A 10,600-nucleotide genomic window follows, 5' to 3' on the forward strand; every position below is an offset into this window, starting at 1 on the left:
TCCATCCAAATCTAAAGGCATGATCTAGGAAAGAAATTGTTATGAAACGTATCCATGAAGGATACTCAGACTACTACTGAAAGTTAGACTCATAATAGAACTTCCTCGTAGGGTCATATATACAATATGAGATGAGAGATCGTATATACTATTATGCTGAATAATAAAGAAAGAGAGCCCCTACGTAAACTTGTGTCTACTTGTCTTCTTGGGTTTATATCTACTGTGTCGATCTGAGAGACCGGGATGATAAGGTCCTAACCGTTCGCAACGTGGTTTCACATAAAAAATCACTCGGGGTGAAACCTGCACACCCAAAAGATAGGTAAGTATATTTTCTCCATAATATTTTCATAATTCTAAATTTAATTAGATTTTATAAATGTTTTGTGATTTAATTAAATTAATGGTCATAAGAGTAATTTACTTATACTTTAATACTCCTCTTTACGTGGAGGCTCTTTTGAATCTGAGATATAGAAATAGGAGTCAACAACAATTTGTTTTATTCAATTGGGTCCGTCAGAACTTAAACTTAAGACATGTGACTTTGATACTATGTTGTGTACCAACTAATTAGCTTTGAAAGATTAAGCTAATAGAAAAAGATGGGAATTCATTTGTTGTTCAACAAGAGAGAAAGCAATGCGGCAAATACTTATTGCGCATAGCCTTTTTGTGACTGACCCGTACAGAGTTAAATATACACGGGCCACGCATTAGTATATCCCATTCTCTATGTGCTATCAACTAAAAGTTTTCCTGCTTCCCATGGCTAACCCTGCACAGACTCCGTCGACACGTCCGTGTTAGCGCCGCTGTTCCTGGCGAAGAACGCCGGCTTGGACGGGGCCTGGAGGGTGATCGTGTCAGAGCCGAGCATCATCAAGACCGAAGACATCACCGGCCGGACCTCCGGGTCTCCCTGGACGCACAGCAGACCTACGTGGAAGCACCTCAGCACGTCGCCCTCCGTGAAACTGCCGTTCACGCTCGGGTCTACCAACTCCGCGACCGTCCCGGCCTCCCAATGCTCCCATACCTGCACGGTGGTTTGTAACCGTGAGCCGAACTTCACCGCAACAATGGTGATCAGATGTTCTGTTTGTACTTACGGTGGTCAAGAGATCCTCTGACTTTAGGGAGTTGTAGCAGTCGTTGTTCTTCCTCCCCGTCACGATCTCCAGAACCATGACGCCGAAGCTGAATGCGTCCGATTTGACGGAGTAGTTGCCACGCATCACGTACTCCGGCGCCATGTACCCACTGAAACGAGAAATCAAGCAACAACTCAATAACTTTTGCGTAAAGGTAGGCTGAACCTGAACAGAGTTTCGTGGTACTGAGTAGCGAGTACTGACTAGGTGCCGACGACGCGGTTCGTGACGGCCTGCGTCTGGTCTCGGCCGTGTTATATTAAGCAAACCTTAATGAAGTGAAACATTAGCTCTAAATCAAACACCCTAAGTGCGGAAGCATGAGGTGTTTACCTGAGTTCGGTGACGCCATCTGATGATGGTGAAGTGGTCGCCGGCGTGATGAAGAGGCTTTGGCCGATGTAGTCGATCACCCGCACGAGTTAGATGAAGAAGCGGCGGTCTTCACCTCGTTGACAACACCCTAAGGATTGGATTAGGGTTAAGATATGAGGAGAGGCGGCTGACTTCATGAGTTAGATCGTGTCTTCCGAAACCCCTCACATCTGTTATATATGCAGTGCTGCACGAGGTGGGACTGCAACCAAAGACGTTGGATGCACCCCCAATCACGGTGCATATGAGAAACGGCTCCCATGCGTTTCGTTTGTTAGTTAGAAGACGTTAGGGAGAGTGGAGCCGAGATCAAAATCAACATTCTCCCCCTTGATCGTAAGGCTAACATCATAAGCCCACTCTCAATGAAACAGCATACCAAGGCAAAGTATTACAGCGGTCAATAAAATGCCACTGAAACCCAAATACCTATAGTGTACCATTTCATCTCGAAATGAAAATTCGTTATACTTGATGGAAGTTGGTTTGTTTAATGGTCCTCTTAATCCAGAATCATAGACTTTCCAATATCCCCATGCCGGCAACATGATCATGAAAAATATGAGGTGGTAAGCCTTTAGTGAGTGGATCCGCAAGCATTGACTTAGTGCTTATGTGCTTGACACTTATTGTTTGATCCTGGATTCTATCTTTCACAACGTGATACTTAATGTCGATGTGTTTGGCAGCACCACTCGACTTGTTGTTACTCGTATAGAAAACTGCGGGTTGATTATCGCAGTATAATGTAAGTGGTTTTGCAATACTGTCGACCACTCTTAGTCCCGGGATAAAGTTCTTTAGCCATACAGCCTGCCTGGTAGCCTCATAACATGCCACAAACTCAGCTTGCATCGTTGAACATGCTGTAAGTGTCTGCTTGGAGCTTTTCCACGAGATAGCTCCTCCAGCAAGGGTGAAGATATAACCTGACGTGGATTTCTTAGTGTCTACACACCCCGCAAAGTCTGCATCCGAATAACCAATGACTTCAAGGTTATCGGATTTTCTAAATATAAGCATGTAGTTCTTAGTGCCTTGCAAATAGCGAAGGACTTTCTTAACGGCTTTCCAGTGGTCCGGTCCTGGATTTGATTGATATCTGCCAAGCATCCCGGTCACGAAAGCTAAGTCAGGGCGTGTACAAACTTGAGCATACATAATGCTTCCGACACCTGAAGCATAAGGAACCATCTTCATTTGATCAATTTCATATTGGTTCCTTGGACATTGATATGTCCCAAACTTATCGCCCTTAACAATAAGAGCAGGCGTGGCAGAGTACTTATGCATATTGTATTTCTTTAGTACTCTGTCAATGTATGCCTTTTGAGACAAACCTAATGCTCCTTTGGACCGATCTCGATGAATTTCAATGCCAAGAACATAAGAGGCTTCACCGAGATCCTTCATATCGAAATTAGAGGAAAGAAATCTCTTGGTCTCAAACAGCATATCCTTATCACTGCTGGCCAATAAGATGTCATCCACATAAAGAACTAAGATGATGAATTTTCCTCCTTTAAACTTTATATAAATGCAGTTATCAACTTCATTTTCTTTAAAACCAAAATTTCTGATGACTTTGTCGAACTTGAGATACCACTGTCTAGACGCTTGTTTTAGACCATAAATTGATTTCTTGAGGCGACATCCCAAATGTTCGTTGTCTTTCATGACAAAACCTTCTGGCTGAGCCATGTAAACATTTTCTTCCAAGTCACCATTAAGGAATGCCGTTTTTACATCCATCTGATGCAGCTCTAAATCATAATGCGCTGTGAGTGCTATAATTATTCTGAAAGAATCTTTACTTGATACAGGAGAGAAAGTTTCATTATAATCGATTCCTTCTCTTTGCGAGAAGCCTTTAGCTACGAGCCTTGCTTTGAACCTTTCGATGTTCCCATTAGAGTCATGTTTTGTTTTGTAGACACATTTACAGCCTACTGTTTTGGCTCTGTCAGGAATTTCTACTAGGTCCCATACATCATTATCGCTCATAGATTTTAATTCGTCATTCATGGCATTAAGCCACTCAGACGAATGCTTACTCATCATGGCTTCTTTATATGAGTTGGGATCTTCTGTCTTCCCTATGTCATTAACATCCTCATTCATATAAACGACATAATCGTTCGAGATGGCAGGTCTCCTGTCACGCTGTGATCTCCTGATCGGTTCATTATGCACTGCAGGACAAGGACTGGGTACTGCAGGGGACTGCTGAGGCTCATCGTTAGGTATATCATTAGGAATTTCAGAGACCTCAACAGGGAGTGTACTGACGTTAGTTTCTACTGAAGGTGCAACCACCTGAGGCACAGGGATGTGTGACTCTTGTATCAGTGGAGTAGGAACATAAACCCGTTTTTCTTCAAGATCAACTTCCCTTGGCTCCATATCCCCGTTTTCAAGAAACACAGCGTGTCTTGTTTCTACGAACTTAGTGATCCTATCTGGACAGTAAAAACGATATCCCTTTGATCTTTCTGGATACCCGATAAAGTGACAACTAACTGTCTTAGGATCTAGTTTCCCAATATGTGGATTAAAGACTTTAGCTTCAGCTGCACAGCCCCACACACGTAAATACTTTAAAGAGGGTTTTCTCCCAGTCCATAATTCATATGGTGTTTTTGGAACTGATTTACTAGGAACCCGATTAAGAATGTGTGTGGCTGTTTTAAGTGCCTCCATCCACAGTCCAACTGGTAAACTAGAATAGCTGAGCATACTTCGCACCATGTCCATAAGCGTGCGGTTGCGTCGCTCAGCTACCCCGTTTTGCTGAGGTTCACCAGGTGTAGAATATTGGGCTACTATGCCATTTTCCTGAAGGAATCTGGCAAAAGGACCAGGGATTTGCCCATATATGGCATGCCTCCCATAATATTCTCCCCCGCGATCCGATCTCACTACTTTAATCTTCAGGTTGTGCTGATTTTCTACTTCAGCCTTAAATATCTTAAATTTATCGAGAGATTCAGATCGATCTTTAATGGGGTAGATATAGCCGTAACGGGAGAAATCATCAGTGAAGGTAATGAAAGAATCAAAACTGTCAACTGATGTCACAGGAAAAGGACCACATATGTCCGTGTGAATTAATTCTAATAATCCTGTGTTCCGAGTGGCCCCTTTCTTTTTTTGCTTAACGTATTTTCCTTTAATGCAATCTATGCATTGGTCAGAATCAGAGAAGTCTAAGGGTTGGAGAATCTCTTCCTTAATGAGACGCTCCATTCTCCCCCTCGAAATGTGGCCTAAACGACAATGCCACAGTTTCGAAGAAGTCTCATTAATTGTACTTCTCTTTCTCTTATGGCTTACATCATAGACATTCATCGTCACAGAGGATTCATTAAGAGGAAGCATATAAAGTTTGTCTTGTCGGATGGCAAGACCAATATCCTCCGAATTAAATTTAAGAATGCATTTATTGTCTCCGAAATTACAATGAAAACCATCATCATCTAACATCGAAACTGAAATGAGATTCCTCCTCATAGAAGGAACATAAACTACATTATTTAATCTAAGAGTGAAGCCACTATTAAGAACTAATGGAAAGGATCCGATTGCTTCAACTTGAGCTTCCTTCCCATTGACCACTCTAAGACTTCGCTCCCCCTTTCTTAATGTTCTCGCGGTAAGGAATCCCTGTAAGGAGTTGGTAACGTGCACAGTAGCACCTGAGTCAATCCACCATGAATTAAGGAAAAAATCAGCATAAAGTGATTCATCAATGAATGTTATGAAATCATTACCCTTCTTTGCAAGCCACTTCAGGAAACCAACACAATCCTTTTGGTAGTGGTCCTTCTTGTGGCAGAAGTGGCATCCGTCATCTTTAGATTCTTGAGAGGCAGGAGCAGAAGGAGCAAATGCCTTAGGCGCCCTCTGTGCTGCCTTGTCGTGTTTAGCGACGAAATGCAACTTTTTCTTAGACTTGAAATCCCCTTGGAATTTTCTTTTATTCTTGGGGCTGCTTATTTGATTCACAAAATCTTTATTTTCAGCCCTCACCCTCTCTTCCTCTTGGACGCACATTGCGATCAAGTCGCTCATGCTCCACTTCTCTTTCTGAGTATTGTAATTTATCTTAAAAGGAGTAAACTCAGGAGGGAGAGAGGTCATAATGAAGTGGACAAGGAAACCCTCGGAGATTTCCATATCCATGCCCTTGAGTTTGGCAGCCATATCTGTCATCATCATGATGTGTTCTCTTATGCCACCAGATCCATAATTATACTTAGTGTTGAGAAGCTTCTGAATCAGCGTACTGGCATAAACCTTGGAGGTGCCTTTAAATTGCTCCTCCACAGATGCCAAGTACGTCTTAGCTTTTTCTGAGTTTGGGATTGCTCCCCTTATAGCATCTGATATTGAGTTCCTCATTATCATAAGAGACATGCGGTTGGACCGCTCCCACTTCTCAGAAAGTGCATCATAAGTTTTCTTTAGTTCATCATAATTTTCCACGCCAACGGTGGGAGCTGTGGGAGCGTCAACCCTGAGTGCATAATCCAGGTCTAAAACACCAAGGACAACAGTCACCTTAGCTTTCCAAGCAGGAAAATTATTGCCCGTGAGTTGCTCTATGCCGTCAATAGTGGCGGCAATAGAGGAAGCGTTAAGAGCTGGAGAGAAGAATTGGGCCTGATTAGTAAATTTATCATGAGGAAATAATCTGCACGAAAATAACCCTACGTTGGTCTGATTAAAATCATGCAAAAATAAAACTCCAATCCGCATCACCGTTGGGCACAAAACGGAAAAGATATCCCATAATTACAGTCAACTTTGGTCAGAAAATAATTATGAACCTATATGAATTGGTCGCAAAATTCTCCGGAAAAATCTTCCCGTTGGATCCAATTCAACCAGAGAATTAACAATAATATTTTATGCATTAATCATCATTAACTTTGGGCTATTTGCATTAGATATTCCAGTGCATAAATAGAAAAAACGTTAGAAATCACTGAAAATTCCAAATAAATGAAAAAGCCCAAAGCTTTAAAGAAAACGGCCCAAAAAAGACCTCTCGGCCTGGCTTGGCCCAGAAAACAGTGCGCGGCCCAATTGAGTTTTTGAGCGCGCACCGGCCCGGCCGAAGGCGCGGCCCAGCTACCGCGCCCGGCCTCGCGCACGAGTCGGCCCGAACTATCTCAGCCGTTCATCGTGATCCGACGGCTGCCCGACGAAAACGCGCGATATAAAATGCCGTCGCCCGAAAACCCTAACCCTAATCCAGTTTCCTCTCTCTCCCGAAAATGTCGCCCGACGCGAGAGAAAAACGGCGACTCGAGAGTTCGCCGGCGATAGAAGCCGCCGGACGAGAGAGAGAGAGAGAGAGAGAAACAGCGGCGACCACGGCCACCCGAAAGAGAAGAGGGTAAGGGAGGTGCCCCCGTCCCGGATGAACTGCGCGCGCGCAGGAGGGAGATCCCGCCGGAGGAGAACTCCGACGGCATGAACAGCGAAGGAGCCGTAAGTCTTCCCCCGCCTTTTTGCTTCTATTGCTCTAGTATTTCCGAAAAAATGGGCTTAGGGTTTGGGATTGAGGGGAAATTTGGGGTTTAGGGTTCGGATTTTGGGGGGGAATTGGGGATTTCTTAGGATTTTGCTTAATCTCCCCGATTCCCCTCCTTCTAAGTGCTACCCGAGGTCCAAAAAGGGGCCTAAGGTCCTGAATCCGAAACAATTAGCACATAAGAACACAAAAGTGCACAAAAACGTCTCATCCGAGACTAATGCATGAATATGTAGGTCTAAATCGATGCTAATTGGGACTAATACGCGTCAACTAAGCCTTAAACACAAGCAATTATTGACTAAACATGCTTAATGGACAAAAACAGTACTAAAACTTGATCAAATTGGGCCTAATTAACATTAGCCGAACCTAATTCATCTTAAAAGGACATAATTTAAAGCTAATTGATGTACACCGAAAACAAATAGGCTAGTTTGATCAAAAAAGGACATCAACCGAACATGATCTAGTCTAATTAAGGTTTAAAATCGGTCTGATTAGGGCTAAAGATGGCTCTGATGCCATTGTTATATTAAGCAAACCTTAATGAAGTAAAACATTAGCCCTAAATCAAACACCCTAAGTGCGGAAGTGTGAGGTGTTTACCTGAGTTCGGTGACGCCATCTGATGATGGTGAAGTGGTCACCGGCGTGATGAAGAGGCTTTGGCCGATGTAGTCGATCACCAGCACGAGTTAGATGAAGAAGCGGCGGTCTTCACCTCGTTGACAGCACCCTAAGGATTGGATTAGGGTTAAGATATGAGGAGAGGCGGCTGACTTCGTGAGTTAGATCGTGTCTTCCGAAACCCCTCACATCTGTTATATATGCAGTGCTGCACGAGGTGGGACCGCAACCAAAGACGTTGGATGCACCCCAATCACGATGCATATAAGAAACGACTCTCATACATTTCGTTTGTTAGTTAGAAGACGTTAGAAAGAGTGGAGCCGAGATCAAAACCAACAGGCCGAAGATCCTCGCGAGGCCGAAGTCCGAGATCTTTGGGTTCATGTTCGCGTCTAGCAAGATGTTGCTGGCCTTGAGATCACGGAGCACAACTTTGAGCTGCGAGTCTTCGTGGAGGTACTGCAGGCCACGAGCGATGCCATTTATGATCTTGTACCTCTGTCCCCAGTCCAGCTGCTCGCGTTTCTCATTATCAGTGCCTGACATGATCGATCATAGAGGGAAGTAGGGAGTGATCAATGTGACGATACAAAAGTTGCAAGGAAAATAGAGAAGTTAATTGCGTTGAGGGCGGTTAAGTCGGTACCGAAAAGGATCAGGTCGAGGCTCCGATTGGGCACGAACTCGTAGACGAGCAGCCTCTCCTGCTGCTCAAGGCAGACACCGACGAGACTAACGAGGTTCTTGTGCTTCAGCTTGGCCACCAGCGCGAGCTCGTTCTTCAGCTCCTCCACTCCCTGCGTCGAGCTCTTCGACAGCCTCTTCACCGCTATCTCGTCGCCGTTCGGAAGGACGCCCTGAACAAATCAAACCCATACACGCTATGATTCATGAGCATTTTTCAGTTCAGAAACTCCCCAGACATGCTTGATTGCTCGTTCAGTACCTTGTACACCGCACCAAACCCTCCTTCGCCGAGCTTGTTGCTCTCGTCAAAATTCCCGGTTGCGGCTCGCAGGGTGGAGACGTCGATCATCATCGAGTCAACCATTTCGACGTCCTCTGCTTCAGTGGGATACATGGGATCTGTTCAAGTATGAATTGGACAAGTCATTTCTTTTCAGGTTCCTCGAAGAGTTTCACACCGTGAAACGGGAGAGTTTTGCAGGACATACATGGCTGCTTCGATTGGGCTGCTGGCCGCCGCCGCCTCCAGAAACAGAGGCATGCGACAAGGTTCAAGGCTGCTAGAGTAGGCAAGACAACAGCAGGAACCACGACCGGCACACTGTACTTTCTTCGCTTTAGCTCACCTCCTCCTGCCGGCGCCGGCGCCGGTGCTGGCGCTGCAGGGCTCGGTGATGCGAGCTGCACCATCGCCGGTCCATTGAAGAAGGGCTCGGTCTCGTACCGGTAGTTGCAGTTGACCCAAAACACCCGGCCTCCGGTATAGTTCTGGAAGACCTCCAGGTTATTCGCTATAATCCCGGCGAGGCACTTCCGGCACTGCGCCGGCGTCTGGTCTGGCGTGCACTGCGCCAGGCTGTACACCTTGGGGACCTCCTGGTTGAAGTCAGCCTCGCCGGACGCGAACCGCCGCGTGGAGTTGTATGCGGCGTAGTCGGCGGTGGCGTTGATGAGGGCGGCCACGAGTCGGTTGAACCGGGCCGTGTCCGACGTGACATTTGCACCATATGAATATGTGTATGGGACGGCCGACATGCCGTTGTCCTCGACGGAGAGGATGCGGACGTGGGAGTAATGGAGGATGCAGGGGTCGTAGTAGATGGTGGCGTCCTTGTTGTAGGAGCAGTCGTTGGGCAGGTCATGGAAGGCCTGGGTGAGGCAGCTGAAGCAGTTGCTGGCGTTGACATCGCCGCGGCAGAGCCCCATGGCCCAGAGTCGCTCCGGGGCGGCGCCGACGACGGCGGTGGCGAAGAGGTTCGTGGACGTGGAGGCGTTCTTGGGCAGCGTGGCGGCGGCGAGGTTGAGATTGGCCTGGTACTTGCTGTTGGCCTTGAAGTTGTTGCTCGCGTCGCAAAAGGTCCACGGGTAGCTCGCGGTGCGGGGCACGAGCAGGGCGACGGCGACGACGGCGGTCACGGCCAGGAGGTGGTGAGCCATTGTGCGCACGGTGCAAGGAGTTAGGATGCAGCTTGTGTAGACGCGGGGTCAATTAGCCACCGTTCCACACGGCAACGCCAATCATTGACACCAGCGAAAAGTCCATGTTATCCCTGGTTGCACTAGATTAGTTTTAGAGGTTAACCACTAGATAAAACATTTGGTCCTAAAATAATTATTTGAATTCAAATTGCTTTATTTGCAACACTCAATCTATTATACTAGCAATGACCCACGTTAATAGTGTGACTAGCCTCACTGTAATATTTTATCAGATAATCTTTCATTAAAAATTAATCTCTTTTGTTTTTTATAGGGTTAGTGACATTTAGTTATAAAGTGCATAAAATTAGAAGAAGAAACAAAAATTTATATTAGTGGAAAAGAAAATTATTCAAGGTCTAAACTATTGCCAGAATCATATTTACGTATTGGTTCGATTCGTATAAGTTTTGATCAACTGTCAAACTTGCATATCAAGTATAGGCAGCCCAACCAAATCAGAATAGTTTTGTCTTACCTGCGTGTTGTGCCTTGCTTGCTTGATGTGACAACGTTGAGCTACATGATGCTTCTTAATTTATTATTTTAGCAAGAATTTTAAAAAAATCAATATTTTTTATTATGAATTTTAGCTATTGATAAATTATATTTTACATGGACTCTTTATTTATGCATTTGAGTTTTATAATAATTTGATTTTTATAAGACTATATTTGATATGGATCCTTATTTTTTATTCTAACCCCAGTTTTAATTATTATTAATTTTA

At 45.0% G+C, this 10,600-nt stretch overlaps 1 protein-coding gene across 1 annotated transcript; it reads right to left on the bottom strand.

Moving 5' to 3' along the window:
• Positions 1-576: 576 nt before the first annotated feature.
• On the bottom strand, positions 577-9,873 carry LOC133893106 (cysteine-rich receptor-like protein kinase 6). The gene is made up of 7 exons (XM_062334069.1): positions 8,880-9,873; positions 8,651-8,790; positions 8,351-8,561; positions 8,044-8,243; positions 1,362-1,405; positions 1,116-1,266; positions 577-1,042 (listed from the first exon to the last, which is right to left on the bottom strand). Exons 1-7 carry the CDS (start codon positions 9,826-9,828, stop codon positions 776-778), a joined length of 1,962 nt encoding a protein of 653 aa, XP_062190053.1. The 5' UTR covers positions 9,829-9,873; the 3' UTR covers positions 577-775.
• Positions 9,874-10,600: the final 727 nt, after the last annotated feature.

Source organism: Phragmites australis, chromosome 15 (assembly GCF_958298935.1).
Source record: "Phragmites australis chromosome 15, lpPhrAust1.1, whole genome shotgun sequence".
Taxonomy (NCBI): Eukaryota; Viridiplantae; Streptophyta; class Magnoliopsida; order Poales; family Poaceae; genus Phragmites; species Phragmites australis.